General features: G+C 51.4%; 1 protein-coding gene across 1 annotated transcript in view; it reads right to left on the minus strand.

Moving 5' to 3' along the window:
* Positions 1–201: 201 nt before the first annotated feature.
* MIPOL1 (mirror-image polydactyly 1) overlaps positions 202–16,350 on the minus strand; it is a 561,381-nt gene continuing 545,232 nt past the window's right edge. The window contains exon 9 of the mRNA XM_086937912.1: positions 202–507. Coding sequence (XP_086794038.1) covers positions 441–507 — 67 coding nt within the window. The 3' untranslated portion in view covers positions 202–440. The remainder of the gene's footprint in view (positions 508–16,350) is intronic.

Genomic DNA, 16,350 nt, shown 5'->3' on the forward strand with positions numbered 1-16,350 from the left:
ATAGGAAGATGACACTGCAGGGCTGGCAGGCAGTACTATAGGAAGATGACACTGCAGGGCTGGCAGGCAGTACTATAGGAAGATGACTCTGCAGCACTGGGCAGGCAGTACTATAGGAAGATGGCACTGCAGGGCTGGCAGGCAGTACTATAGGAAGATGGCACTGCAGGGCTGGCAGGCAGTACTATAGGAAGATGGCACTGCAGGGCTGGCAGGCAGTACTATAGGAAGATGGCACTGCTGCGTACCGAGCAGTAACGTATTTAGAGACACGAGTTCCACTCGCAGGGACACGTGCCGGGAACCTTCTGATCACAAATATTCACAGTGAAGGCGTGCCCTCCATTATTCACAAGTATTCCAAAACTGAAGAAGGCATGTGTGCCGAGTCTCATGATGCCTTCCAGTCAGGCATTCGGAAGTCACCGCCCTAGGTGCCATCAGATCATAGTTCGCAGTGTCCCGGTGCCAACCTTCTTCCTGAGCACGTCCACCAACCGCTCCAGCCTGGGTACAGGAGAGAGAAAGAACGGAGGAAGGGTGTTAGCAATGCTCTGGCAACAGACAATGGATGTATGCAAAGCTCACAGGTATGTGCATGATTGACTCGTATATGCATGAGCTACATGTCTGCACAGGATGCTCCCGTGTGTGCAGTGACTGCGGACTTCTGCAAGGGACCAGAAATACACTGCAAGGGGCCATATTCTCGAGTTTGTGTAGATTCTGCAGGTATGTGCATGTTTCATAAATGTGGGTGAGTGGTCTATCAGGAGGAACGTGGCCCTTGAGGTGAGGCGTGGCCCATGAGGTGACGTGTGGCCCATGAGGTGGCGCGTGGCCCATGAGGTGGCGCGTGGCAGGTGAGGTGGCGCGTGGCAGTGAGGAGGCGTGTGGCCGGTGAGGAGGCACATGGCCAGGGAGGTAGTGCATGGCCTATGAGGTGGTGCGTGGCCTATTGATTCATGCAGGGACTCTGGGGAGGAGCAGGGGCCCTGCTAACTAGTGATGGAGCTGTGGTTTAACCTTTCTTCACTCAGGAAGGAACATTCTTTACATTCATGCCTGCTTTAGTCTCATTGGGAAGGAGTTTGACTTTGGCACTGAAGGACCATGTTTTCGTGGCAAAGGTAAACAGGGCTAAGATTGTTCTGGGCCATGAAAGCGACACGAACATTTACCAAAAGAGAGTGAGCAGTAAGTGTAGAAAGAAACTAGTAGAAACACAGAACAGCCCTAATGAGCCCTTTTAGAATCTGCATAGATGGGTAACCAGTCAGTGGCATCACCAGAAGCCCAGCTGAGATACAGCATCCCCATGAGTACCCCTGCCTACTGGCATCTCCAGCAGCCGAACCAAGAAACAGCATCAGCAGGAGCGCAACTGACAACCAAAGCCAAACTATGCTGCCCCTAGTGGACCAAACAGAAGTATTGCCCAGAGCCAGGGAGGGTCCCTAGGGGCGCCTCACATCCCAAGGTGTAGCGTGGACCAGATAGAAGTAATGCCCAGAGCCAGGGAGGTCCCTACAGGCACCCCACACATCCCTAGGGGAAGCGTGGACCACACAGAAGTAATGCCCAGAGCCAGGGAGGCCCCCTACAGGCACTCACACATCCCTAGGGGCAGCGTAGACCAGACTGAAGTAATGCCCAGAGCCAGGCAGGCCCCCTACAGGCACCCCACACACCCCTAGGGGCAGCGTGGACCACAAAGAAGTAATGTCTATAACCAGCGAGGCCCCCTACGGGCACCCCACACACACGTAGGGGCAGCGTGGACCAGACAGAAGTAATGTCTAGAGCCAGGGAGGCCCCCTACAGGCACCCCACACACTCCTAGGGGCAGCGTGGACCAGACAGGAGTAATGTCTAGAGCCAGGGAGGCCCCCTACAGGCACCCCACACACTCCTAGGGGCAGCGTGGACCAGACAGAAGTAATGCCCAGAGCCAGGGAGGCCCCCTACAGACACCCCACACACTCCTAGGGGCAGCGTGGACCAGGCAGAAGTGATGCCCAGAGCCAGGGAAGGCCCCTACAGGCACCCCACACACTCCTAGGAGCAGCGTAGACCAGACTGAAGTAATGCCCAGAGCCAAGGAGGCCCCCTCCAGGCACCCCACACACCCCTAGGGGCAGCGTGGACCACAGAGAAGTAATGTCTATAACCAGCGAGGCCCCCTACGGGCACCCCACACACACGTAGGGGCAGCGTGGAACAGACAGAAGTAATGTCTACAGCCAGCGAGGCCCCCTAGAGGCACCCCACACACTCCTAGGGGCAGCGTAGACCAGACAGAAGTAATGTGTAGAGCCTGGGAGGCCCCCTACATGCTCCTCACATCCCAAGGGGCAGTGTGGACCACATAGAGGTAATGCCCAGAGCCAAGGAGGCCCCTACAGGCACTCCACACATCCCTAGGGGCAGCATGGACCAGACAGAAGTAATGTGTAGAGCCAGGGAGGCCCCCTACAGACACCCCACACATCCCAAGGGGCAGCGTGGACCACATAGAAGTAATGCCCAGAGCCAGGGACTCTGCCTGCAAGCAAGGGGCAGTGTAGCGCCCTTCCTGCTAGATAAGAAGGCTCACTCTGGGACCTGCTGTTCTACTGGCCTCAGGGAGGTTCGTCCTATCGTGAGGTTGGCCATAAAGCCCTCTTGGGACTTGCCAAGTGCTCTCATCCTGGTCACCAGGAAGGTTTGCTCTTTCGGGAGGTTGGCTTGAAAGCCCTCCCAGGACTGGCTGTGCCACCTGTCCTCCCTCTCCTCCGCCCTCTGCCATGGCAGCCTCTTCTAAACCGGTTGAGTTACTTTCCAGTGTGGTTTATGAGCTCTGCTAATGCATAGCTCAGCCTGAGCCACCGAGAATCTGAATCCGGCTCCAAGAGAGAGCAGGAGACCTCAGGCACAGAAACCGGATGTCTGAACCAGGAGCCCTGGCGGGCAGAGCCAGACACGAGCCTCTGGTCCAGCCAGGACTGGGGACTGGGCAGGAGTGTGGTGTACAGTGGGCCAGAACCAGCAGCAGAGGTCAGAGCAACGAGAGGCTGCTGGAACTGGAGCGTAGCTGGATCTAAACGCGAGCTGGATCTAGAGAGTAGCTGGAGCTAGGGCGTAGCTGGATCTAAATGCGAGCTGGATCTAGAGAGTAGCTGGAGCTAGCTGGATCTAGAGTAGCTGGATCTAGAGAGTAGCTGGAGCTGGGGGTAGCTGGATCTAGAGAATAGCTGGAGCTAGGGGGTAGCTGGATCTAGAGAGTAGCTGGAGCTGGAGCGCAGCTGGATCTAAACGCGAGCTGGATCTAGAGAGTAGCTGGAGCTAGGGCGTAGCTGGATCTAAACGCGAGCTGGATCTAGAGAGTAGCTGGAGCTAGGGCGTAGCTGGATCTAAATGTGAGCTGGATCTAGAGAGTAGCTGGAGCTAGCTGGATCTAGAGTAGCTGGATCTAGAGAGTAGCTGGAGCTGGGGTAGCTGGATCTAGAGAGTAGCTGGAGGAGGGGCGTAGCTGGATCTAAACGCGAGCTGAATCTAGAGAGTAGCTGGAGCTAGGGCGTAGCTGGATCTAACCGTGAGCTGGATCTATAGAGCAGCTGGATCTAGAGAGCAGCTGGATCTAGAGAGTAGCTGGAGCTAGGGGGTAGCTGGATCTAGAGAGTAGCTGGAGCTAGGGGGTAGCTGGAGCAGGGGTGTAGCTGGATCTAAATGAGAGCTGAATCTAGAGAGTAGCTGGAGCTAGGGCGTAGCTGGATCTAAACGTGAGCTAGGTCTAGTGCGTAGTTGGAGCTGGGGCGTAGCTGGATCTAAACGTGAGCTGAATCTAGAGAGTAGCTGGAGCTAGGAGGTAGTTGGATCTAGAGGGTAGCTTGATCTAACTACTTGCTGGATCTAGAGAGTAGTTGGGGTGTAGGGGGTAAATGGATCTAGTGGTGAGGAGGATCTAACGATAGCTGGATCTAGAGAGCAGCTGGATCTAGAGAGTAGCTGGAGCTAGGGGGTAGCTGGATCTAGAGAGTAGCTGGAGCTAGGGGTAGCTGGATCTAGAGAGTAGCTGGAGCACGGGCGTAGCTGGATCTAAATGCGAGCTGAATCTAGAGAGTAGCTGGAGCTAGGGCGTAGCTGGATCTAAACGTGAGCTGGGTCTAGAGTAGTTGGAGCTGGGGCGTAGCTGGATCTAAATGTGAGCTGGATCTAGAGAGCAGCTGGATCTAGAGAGCAGCTGGAGCTAGGGGGTAGCTGGATCTAGAGAGTAGCTGGAGCTAGGGGGTAGCTGGATCTAGAGAGTAGCTGGAGCTGGGGCGTAGCTGGATCTAAACGTGAGCTGGGTCTAGAGAGTAGCTGTAGCTAGGGGGTAGTTGGATATAGAGGGTAGCTTGATCTAACTACTTGCTGGATCTAGAGAGTGGTTAGGGTGTAGGGGGTAAATGGATCTAGTGGTGGGGAGGATCTAACGATAGCTGGATCTAGAGGGTAGCTGATCTAACTGTGAGCTGGATCTAGAAAGTAGCTGGAGCTAGGGGGTAGCCGCAACTAGAGGCAAGGAGGATCTAGAAGGTAGGATGATTTAGAAGGTAGCTGGAGCTAGGGGGTAGCTGGATCTAGAGGCGAGGAGGATCTAGACTCTAGAGGGTATCGGGATCTAGTGGGTTGCTGGATCTCGAGGGTAGCTGCATCCAAGAGATGAGCTGCATCTAGAGGGGAGATGGCTATGAAAGCCAGCTGGATCTAGAGATAAGCTGGATCTAGAGGGTAGCTGGATCTAGAGGGTAGCTGGATCTAGAGGGTAGCTGGATCTAGAGGGGAGCTGGATCTAGAGGGGAGCTGGATCTGGAGGGGAGATTGATCTAGAGGAGAGATTGATCTAGAGGAGAGATTGATCTAGAGGGGAGATGGATCTAGAGGGTCGCTGGCTATGAACAAGAGCTGGATCGAGAGGGTAGCTGGATCTAGAGGATAGCTGGATCTGGAGGGGAGATTGATCTAGAGGAGAGATGGATCTAGAGGAGAGTTGGATCTAGAAGGGAGATGGATCTAGAGGGTCACTGGCTATGAACGAGAGGTGGATCTAGAGGGTAGCTGGATCTAGAGGGTAGCTGGATCTAGAGGAGAGATGGATCTAGAAGGTAGATGGATCTAGAGGGTAGATGGATCTAAATGCAGACTGGATCTATAGAGTAGCTGGAGCTAGGTGAGAGCTGGATCTAAACGCAGACTGGGTCTAGAGGTTAGCTGGATCTAGAGAGTAGTTGGATCTAGAGGCAAGGAGGATCTAAAGGGTTCCAGATTGTAGCAGGTATCTGGATCTAGAGGGTAGCAGGATGTAGAGGGTAGCTGGATCTAGAGGGTAGCTGGATCTAGAGGCAAGGAGGATCTAGAGGGTTGCAGAATGTAGTGGGTATCTGGATCTAGAGGCGAGGATGATCTCGATGGTCGCTGCATCTAGAGATGAGCTGGATCTAGAGGGGATATGGATCTAGAGGGGAGCTGGATCTAGAGGGGAGCTGGATCTAGAGGGGAGATGATCTAGAGGGGAGATGATCTAGAGGGGAGATGATCTAGAGGGGAGATGATCTAGAGGGTCACTGGATGTAGAGATGAGCTGGATCTAGAATAGGCTGGATCTAGAGGGTAGCTGGATATAGAGGGTTGCTAGATCTAAACACAAGCTGGATCTAGAGGGTAGCTGGATCAGGAAGCGAGGAGGATCTAGAGGATAGCAAGATGTAGAGGGTTGCTGGATCTCTAGGGTCGCTGCATCTACAGATGAGCTGGATCAAGAGGGGAGATGGATGTAGAGAGTAGCTAGATCTAGAGGGGAGCTGGATCAAGAGGGGAGCTGGATCAAGGGGGAGGGGCTGGATCAAGGGGGAGGGGCTGGATCAAGGGGGTAACTGGATCAAGGGGGGAGCTGGATCAAGGGGGAGCTGGATCAAGGGGGGAACTGGATCAAGGGGGGAGCTGGATCAAGGGGGGAGCTGGATAGAGAGTAGCTGGATCTAAACACGAGCTGGATCTAGAGGGGAGATGGATCTCGAGGGTCGCTGGATATAGAGATGAGCTGGATCTAGAGCGGAGATGGGGGAAATGGATCTAGAGCGGAGATGGGGGTGATGGATCTAGAGCGGAGATGGGGGGCGATGGATCTAGAGCGGAGATGGGGGCGATGGATCTAGAGGGTAGCTGAATCTAGAGGGAATGAAGATCTAGAGAGTAGCTGGATCTAGCGGTGAGGAGAATCTAGAGGGTAGTTGGATCTAGAGGCATGTTGGATCTAGAGGCGAGGAGAATCTAGAGGGGAACTGGTTCTAGAGGCGAGGAGTATCTAGAGTGTAGCTGGATCAAGGAATGAGCTGTATCTAGAGGATAGCTGGATCTAGAGGATAGCTGAATTTAGCGGGTAGCTGGATCTAGAAGCGAGTTGGATGTAGACAGTAAATAGATCTAGAGGGTAGCTGGAGCTAGAGGCGAGGAGGATCTGGGACTTAGCTGGATCTAGAGGTGAGCTAGATATAGGGTTGAACTAGATCTAGAGGTGCACTAGAGGCAAGCTGGATCCAGAGGCAGAAGAGGCGTTGAACCACAGCAGAAAGGACCAGTTAGAATCCGAGGCAGACCACAAAATAAATGAACCGGAGGCAGGGTAGAACATGGGAGAGAACCAGAGACCTGCATGAGCCAGAGGCAGACTAGAACATGGGAGAGAACCAGAGACAAGCATGAGCCAGAGGCAGACAAGAACATGGGAGAGAACCAGAGACAAGCATGAGCCAGAGGCAGACTAGAACATGGGAGAGTACTTGAGGCAGGCCAGAGGCAGTCAAGAACATGGTAGAGAACCAGAGACCAGCATGAGCCAGAGGCAGACAAGAACATGGGAGAGAACCAGAGACAAGCATGAGCCAGAGGCAGACAAGAAGATGAGAGAGAACCAGAGACCAGCATGAGCCAGAGGCAGACAAGAACATGGGAGAGAACCAGAGACAAGCATGAGCCAGAGGCAGACAAGAAGATGGGAGAGAACCAGAGACAAGCATAAGCCAGAGGCAGACAAGAACATGGGAGAGAACCAGAGACAAGCATGAGCCAGAGGCAGACAAGAACATGTGAGAGAATCAGAGTCAAGAATGAGCCAGAGGCAGACAAGAACATGGGAGAGAACCAGAGACAAGCATGAGCCAGAGGCAGACAAGAACATGTGATAAAACCAGAGTCAAGAATGAGCCAGAGGCAGACAAGAACATGGGAGAGAACCACCAGAGACAAGCATGAGCCAGAGGCAGACAAGAACATGTGAGAGAACCAGAGTCAAGAATGAGCCAGAGGCAGACAAGAACATGGGAGAGAACCAGAGACAAGCATGAGCCAGAGGCAGACAAGAACATGTAAGAGAACCAGAGTCAAGAATGAGCCAGAGGCAGATGAGAACATGGGAGAGAACCAGAGACAAGCATGAGCCAGAGGCAGACAAGAACATGGGAGAATACCAGAGACAAGCATGAGCCAGAGGCAGACAAGAACATGGGAGAGAACCAGAGACAAGCATGAGCCAGAAGCAGTCAAGAACATGGGAGAGAACTTGAGGCAGGCCTGGGCCAGAGGCAGACAAGAAGATGGGAGAGAACCAGAGACAAGCATGAACCAGAGGCAGACAAGAAGATGGGAGAGAACCAGAGACAAGCATGAGCCAGAGGCAGACAAGAACATGTGAGAGAACCAGAGTCAAGAATGAGCCAGAGGCAGACAAGAACATGGGAGAGAACCAGAGACAAGCGTGAGCCTGAGGCAGACAAGAACATGGGAGAGAACCAGAGACAAGCATGAGCCAGAGGCAGACAAGAACATGTGAGAGAATCAGAGTCAAGAATGAGCCAGAGGCAGACAAGAACATGGGAGAGAACCAGAGACAAGCATGAGCCAGAGGCAGACAAGAACATGTGATAGAACCAGAGTCAAGAATGAGCCAGAGGCAGACAAGAACATGGGAGAGAACCACCAGAGACAAGCAGGAGCCAGAGGCAGACAAGAACATGTGAGAGAACCAGAGTCAAGAATGAGCCAGAGGCAGACAAGAACATGGGAGAGAACCAGAGACAAGCATGAGCCAGAGGCAGACAAGAACATGTAAGAGAACCAGAGTCAAGAATGAGCCAGAGGCAGATGAGAACATGGGAGAGAACCAGAGACAAGCATGAGCCAGAGGCAGACAAGAACATGGGAGAATACCAGAGACAAGCATGAGCCAGAGGCAGACAAGAACATGGGAGAGAACCAGAGACAAACATGAGCCAGAAGCAGTCAAGAACATGGGTGAGAACTTGAGGCAGGCCTGGGCCAGAGGCAGACAAGAAGATGGGAGAGAACCAGAGACAAGCATGAACCAGAGGCAGACAAGAAGATGGGAGAGAACCAGAGACAAGCATGAGCCAGAGGCAGACAAGAACATGTGAGAGAACCAGAGTCAAGAATGAGCCAGAGGCAGACAAGAACATGGGAGAGAACCAGAGACAAGCGTGAGCCTGAGGCAGACAAGAACATGGGAGAGAACCAGAGACAAGCATGAGCCAGAGGCAGACTAGATCATGGTGTGCCACTGGTACTCAGTGGTGCACACTGGATTGCGAGGATATGCACTGGTACTCAAGGTTAGGCACTGGTACTCAGTGGTGCACACTGGTACTCGAGGGTATGCACTGGTACTCAAGGGTTTGCACTGGTATCAGTGGGGCACACTGGTACTCGAGGGTATGCACTGGTAATTGAGGGAATGCACTGGCACTCAAGGGTATGCACTGGTACTCAGTGGTGCACACTGGTTCTCAAGGGTATGCACTGGCACTCAGTGGTGTGTACTGGTACTCGAGGGAATGCACTAGTACGTAAGAGTATCCACTGGTACTCAGTGGTGTACACTGGTACTTGAGGGTATGCACTGGTACTCAGTGGTGCACACTGGTACTCGAGGGTATGCACTGGTACTCAAGGGTTTGCACTGGTATCAGTGGGGCACACTGGTACTCGAGGGTATGCACTGGTACTCAAGGGTATGCACTGGTACTCAAGGGTATGCACTGGTAATTGAGGGAATGCACTGGCACTCAAGGGTATGCACTGGTACTCAGTGGTGCACACTGGTACTCGGGAGAACGCACTGGCACTCAGTGGTGCATACTGGTACTCAAGGGCATGCACTGGTACTCAGTGGTGCACACTGGTACTCGAGGGTATGCACTGGTAATTGAGGGAATGCACTGGCACTCAAGGGTATGCACTGGTACTCAGTGGTGCACACTGGTTCTCAAGGGTATGCACTGGCACTCAGTGGTGTGTACTGGTACTCGAGGGAATGCACTAGTACGTAAGAGTATCCACTGGTACTCAGTGGTGTACACTGGTACTTGAGGGTATGCACTGGTACTCAGTGGTGCACACTGATACTCGAGGGTATGCACTGGCACTCAGTGGTGCATGCTGGTATTCAAGGGTATGCACTGGTACTCAGTGGTACCCACTGGTACCCGTGGGTATGCACTGGTACTCAGTGGTGCACACTGGTACTCAAAAGTATGCACTGGTGCTTAAAGGTATGCACTGGTAATCAGTGGCGCACACTGGTACTCAGTGGTGCACACTGGTACGCAAGATTATGCATGGACACTCAGTGGTGCATACTGGTACTCGAGGGTATGCACTGGCACTCAGTGGTGCATACTGGTACTCGCGGGTATGCACTGGTACTCGAGGGTATGCTCTGGTATTCAGTGGTTTAAAGAACACAAGGGTACCCAAAGGTGCAATAAGCTAGGGACCTTGGGTGCTTATATATTAACAAAAACAATGTCCCTAGACCAGAGAACAATGAATTCCAATAAATATAGACTCAATAGTTCTATATCCAATGTCCAGCCGGACAGTTTAATTTTCAATATATAAAGTGCATAAAAGTTGGGTGTGTTTCAGTTCAGTTTCAGTTTCATTTTGTCTTTATTTCGAATAAAATTCATAAAAGACGACATACATTACATAATATTTTTAAAAAACTACTCAAACATGCCCACAAGTTATAAAAAAAAGTGTAGCAACAATCAACATACAATCATTTCATGACAATTAATTTAAAAGGGTTTTCAATTTCATTGAACGGATCAGCCACGCCCACCCCAGAAATTTAGCTACGCAAATCACAGACATTTCAGTACGTATATCACGTAATTTCAACAGGGCTTCACGATGTCCCCCACAGTTCAAGGTTATACATATAGGTTTCAGCCATTTCAATCGAGGGGATCGATATGCTGGGCATGCAAAAAACAGATGGCCAATGCTTTCTACCTGGTCGGGACAAAAAAAACATTTATTGCTTGCATTCTTCGCCCACTTCGTAGTAAAGGAGTTGATGGGCAATGTACCTACCCGAAACTGATGATACAGTTTACGGTCTAGGGTTTTGCAAATCAAATCCCAATAGGGCTCAAGGGACGGTGTTACCTTATGTGTTAAAAAGAGTCCCGTTAGACTATTGTCCGAAGAATGAGTGACCAGCGTAGATTTTTTTGTAGCCCAGAAAAGATCCTTAAACTCTTGTTTTGATGGAAACCTGGAGCATTCAGGATATGACCACAGCTCAGAGAGGCCCATTGAATACAATATTTGTTTCACTTCCCGGAGCCATGGAATTCTATGAGCACTCCACAATAATTTGACCTCATCCAATTCTTGGGCGAAGAGGCTAAGCTCAGGAGTCGTCCAGAGGCGACGCCAGAGTGCCACGAGACGAAACTGCGCCATCTCGTCCAGAGGTCTACAACCTAAATCTAAGAGCAGGGGTTTTATTGGTGAGGATTGTGGAAGCCCAACCAGGTTCCGTAGGAACCTATTCTGTGCTGTGGTCAATGCTGACAAGTCCTTATAACCCCATATGTCAGCTCCATACAGGGTAGCAGCATTGGCCTTGGCCTCATAAATTTTTAACGCTGGTATAATGCGTTTGGTCAGGGATTTTTTTTGTTCCTGCAGTAAGCATCCCGTAAGGCGAACAAATTTAAGTTTTAGAGCCTCCAACTGGGGGTTCCAACTAAGTTGATGATCAAGAGTCACGCCCAAATATGTCATGACCTTGATCTGTTCAATTGGGGCGTCGTTCAGAGTAAACGAACTTTTGATAGGTTTATTTTTGTTGAAAACCATAAATTTGGTTTTGTCAACGTTGATCTGCAGATCATTGTTCTTACAAAACTCAGCAAACCTATTCAGGGCTGCCTGTAACCCGCTCCGGGTTTTAGAAAGGAGCAGGGTGTCGTCGGCGAATATTAACATAGGATATTTTGATCCGCCCAGGGTAGGTGCATCTGTTTGCGTGTTAGTAAAAAATGCAACTACCTGGTTGATGAAAAGGAGAAACAGGGTGGGGGCCAACACGCAGCCCTGGCGCACCCCTCGTTGGACAGGAAAGCCGTTGGTCACCTGACCCTGTCTCCCCCACCTTACCTGGGCGTAATTATCCTCGTGTAGGCGCCTGACTAGTTCCAGGAGTTCTAGGGGGAGACCCATAAGTCTGAGGGCTTCCCATAGTTTTGCCCTAGGAACTAAGTCGAAGGCCGACCTAAGATCAACGAATGCGGCATAGATAACCCCACCGCCCAAGAAAACCACCTTCCAATAGAGCATGGTAAGTCGGAACACCTGATCTAAGGTGCTGGTGCCTGATCTAACCCCTGCCTGCATAGTATGTTGTTCTCGTCAATCCACCCCTGAATTCTTGCTAAGGCCATTCTTGATACAATTTTTTGAATAGAGTCGATCAGGCTTATGGGGCGATAGTTATTAGGTAATGATCGATCCCCTTTCTTATATACTGGAAGTATCTCAGCACCTTTCCAGGATTGGGGTATCCTAGCCCCTGCTGCGATAGAGTTTGCTAGTGTTGTAATGTATGGGACCCATAAATCAAGGTTCAATTTAAAATGGTCCGCTGGTATCGCATCTAAACCTGGGGCTTTACCAGACTGGACAGAACCTAGGGCATATACCGTGTCTGAGGTGCAAAAAGTGAGCCTATCCCCATGAGATATTGGTATTATCCCCACTACAGGCTCAGTTGCCAGTTCCCGTTCAGCGCTTGTATCTTTGAATTGGGCAGAGAAAAATTCCACCCAATCCAAAGCGGAAACATGGTTTACTGGTGTTTGGGAGTCCGAGTCCCTGCCCCATCTAACTATCTCCCCAAATTTTACTTGGTTAGATGACTCACAAGCTTTAAGGAGATCTAACCAGTAAGAATCGTCCCAGTCCCTCTTAGCTGCCCAAAGGGTATGTTTATAAAACTGCCTAGCTTTCCTGATGTCAGGAGTTATCCTGGTTTTAACAGCTGCTATTAGTTTGCTGTGGGCTTCTCTGCAGTTCTTATTGTACCATCTTTTATGTGGTTTGTCTTTCTTATTTTTAGATGGCCTAGTAAGAAGATTTTTAAGCGCCGCAAAGCACTTCTCATGAAGATCGATGGTAGGGGAATCGGCTCCACTAAGGGGGGATAATGCAGTCATCCTGCTCCTTGTGTCTAGGACCAACTCCTCTATTTTACAAATAAGCTCTGGGTCAGCTATGACCCTAGTCCATTTGACCCGTCTTCTATTATCACACGGGACTAAATCAGGCGTTATGCAGGCTGTTTCTATTTGGAGACCACCCAGGCCTGGAACCCTGAGCCCCAAAGAGAGGGGGTTATGATCACTCTCTGGCCTGGTCTCTACTACCATATCCAACACATGTGACCAGAATTCTATATTGACCAATATATAGTCAATACGACTTGCACTAATCCCATTATCAAAGGTTGATTTCCCTAACTTGTCCGACGAGGTGCGGCCATTCACTGCCCGAAGCCCCCACTCCAGGCAGAGACCCAGCCAGTGGAGGGCAGCCTCCGTGCCCCCGACACCCTTACTTATAGCTAGCGGGGGGATATTCCAGGCAGTATCTTCATCAGTCCCCACATCTTCAGCCAGACTAAGGATGGGTTCGAATGAGCAATTCAGATCACCTGCCACTACGACAAGATGATCACCTTTATGTTTGTTCAGAAGATGTTCAAGGTCATTAAGGATTGGTTGCTTCCTCCCACCCTGACAACCTCGGGCATAGATGTTAATTAGAATGATGTCCTTGCAGTTATCCTTACTCAGGGTAATACAGAGGAGGTCAGCATTCTCCACCAGGATTTCCTTAACACGGAAACCCAGGGAGTTTCTGATCCATACAGTGAGACCTCCCGAGGCCCTACCCCTGGGGCCCTGTGTAGCCGGTTTGTGATAGTTCAGGTAGCCTACCCTAAATAGGGGAACGATCGACCAAGTTTCCTGAAAAACGACGATATCATATGTGACAATAAAGTCTACCCAATCGTCGTTATCCAGGCGACCCCTCAATCCTGCAATATTCCATGAGGCCACCTTGATTGCATTTACCGAGCTACTGAGCGGAATAGTCTGTGATAAACCCAGAGCCCCTGACCTGGTCAAAGTAGGAATGTTAACATGATCCAGGGTTGTGCTAGGACCTTTACATGAGGTTGAACAATCCTTACAGGTTACTGGGGGGGTGAGAAGAGCGATCGCCTGTGAGAGAATGAGTTCCGTGGAGTGTATTAAGGCATCAATCCCCCCAAGTCAGTCAACCCCATCCAAACAACCAAACATGTTAGTAGTAGGAGCCCCTTGCCACCAGTTATTTTGGCTTTGCCAGCCATCCCTTCGTCCTTTCTGTCTAGGTTTTTGGACTGTTGACCAGGACCCCTCCATCTCAACCTGCTGCCGAGGAGGATAGAAAAAGGTGAGGAGTCTAACAACAGTAGAGGGGTCATCATGGAGATGACTTGACCACATAAGCGCTGGGATGCCTTAGGGTAACCATGCGCTATAGAAATGTGTAATCATTCATTCATTCATCATCATATGAGGCCCATGAACAAAGATGCTGAGCTGTATGGGGATCTGCGAAGGACACTACTATACAATCGCCAGCAATGGACTTGCGTGTAGGACCAACCCATGGTACTCTGTGCACCATTAATGCCCGACTTCTTTGATGATTAGGGAGCTGTCTATTTGTATTAAGCCAGTAAATGACCTTATTTTTTAAGGACCAATGGTTCTCTTGGATTTGTGGGCCAAGGGCGGGTACGCCAGCTAATACTATGACATAAGGCCCAGCCTCAGGTGGCAAATCAATATACCCACCACGAAAATTTGGTCGACTGGGTTGCTGAGGGAGTAATTTCTTGGTTGCTGGCTGGTTAGACTGGTGTGGGACAGTTTGGGGCCTTGTCTTTAATGGTGCTACACTCTGAGGGGGACGGGCGCTGGGGGCAGTAGGTCTTGGATTAGTAGCAGTGGGATTACAGACTTTGGTACGGGGTTTGGGTATGGGTTTAGATCTTGGGAGATTCTGACTCCTGAACCTCAGGGGTACAACCCTCACCCTGGGGAACCCTAGCTTCCATTTGTTTAAGACTAAAGCTAGCTAATGTGACTATAGTCTTATCCATTTCTAGTAGGTTGTTTTCTATTCGGGAAAGTCTAAGTTCCAGGGGAGTAAGTAGCTGTTTTAATGTGTCCCAAACGGTTTTAAGAAATTCTTCATCCCCCCTCCTATCCTTCTCCAACTCACTCAACCTACCCTCTATAGGCCCTTCCTCAATCTTATCTGGGGAGGTTCCCGTAGTAAGGTCTAGCACAACACTGCATGGACCGGAGTCGTTTTCCTTGCCCAGAGTGGCGATGTTAGTTTTAGATGCTTCTTCACCCACCCCATGTGTGGCCAATGGTCGTCTACTATTAAAGAACTGGGATCTAGCAATTTTTGCCTTTTTGCGAGCATAAATGGATCTGGCAAGGCATTTCCTCTTTTGAATGGCAACTTTTTTAGCATTTACTGCTGGTTTAGACAAATCAGGTTTGGTGGGGAAGCCTATGCCGGCCACAGGGGTGTAGGGTACGGACTCCTCCAAGGGCTTTAGAGGTGGTGGTGTTAGATTCAGAGGGGGCTCAGGTAGGGATGTGGATGGAACATGGTGGATATCTGCCAGCGTTAACAATGGACGGGGGCCTGATGTACGCTCAGGGGTTAGAGCTAAGGCGAGGTTCCCTAAGGATGATTTTTTGGAGGAAGCTAAGTTCAGGGAAAGCTTTTGCGCAGCTTCTAAATCTAAGGAAACCCTGTGTTGCATTTTACTGATTTCCACATCAATGGCCAGATTGGTCTTGGTGAGGAAATCATCTAGGGTTCCATTGGGCTTATTAAGTCCCTTGGCAGTTTTGCTGCGACTACCCCGTGTACACATAGTGGGTGTAAGAATGGACGATGTGGCACAAGTGGAATATATCAACAATAATCAACAAACCAAGGGGAATGGCCCAGCCCAGACCTCTTAGACCTCGAACGGCCTCAAACGGCCCGCTCTTTGCCCGGTCTTCGCCCCGGGCGCTCCCGCGCGCTACCGCGCAGCGGTTACTCCGCCCTGTACAAAAGGGGGTAGAACAGGGCAGGGGGCGTGGCCGGCAGGGAGAGCGGCCACAGGTGTAGCACGCAGGGACTCCTGGGCAATGGAGTCCCTGCTAGGCTGCTCGCAGCCCTGCCGGTGTGCAGGGGGTTCAAGGATGTTCAGCTCCCCTCCAAACGCCCCACAGAGTCTACGGGCGCAGCGGGACCCGCACAGCGGGTCCGGCAAGTTGTAGAATCTTCCCCGGAAATCCAACGGCGACAGGCAGCAAGAACGAGGGAGCCTCCACGCAGAGTTCCAGCAAATCCAGTGAGCAAGGTTTCCCGCTGGTTGTTGGAAGCAGAGCAGCTTTATCCAATGTCAGGGGGCGTGGCCGGCAGGGAGAGCGGCCACAGGTGTAGCACGCAGGGACTCCAGGGCAATGGAGTCCCTGCTAGGCTGCTCGCAGCCCTGCCGGTGTGCAGGGGGTTCAAGGATGTTCAGCTCCCCTCCAAACGCCCCACAGAGTCTACGGGCGCAGCGGGACCCGCGCAGCGGGTCCGGCAAGTTGTAGAATCTTCCCCGGAAATCCAACGGCGACAGGCAGCAAAAACGAGGGAGCCTCCACGCAGAGTTCCAGCAAATCCAGTGAGCAAGGTTTTCCGCTGGTTGTTGGAAGCAGAGCAGCTTTATCCAATGTCAGGGGGCGTGGCCGGCAGGGAGAGCGGCCACAGGTGTAGCACGCAGGGACTCCTGGGCAATGGAGTCCCTGCTAGGCTGCTCGCAGCCCTGCTGGTGTGCAGGGGGTTCAAGGATGTTCAGCTCCCCTCCAAACGCCCCACAGAGTCTACGGGCGCAGCGGGACCCGCGCAGCG

The sequence above is a fragment of the Lissotriton vulgaris genome, chromosome 9 (genome assembly GCF_964263255.1).
Source record: "Lissotriton vulgaris chromosome 9, aLisVul1.2, whole genome shotgun sequence".
Classification (NCBI taxonomy): Eukaryota; Metazoa; Chordata; class Amphibia; order Caudata; family Salamandridae; genus Lissotriton; species Lissotriton vulgaris.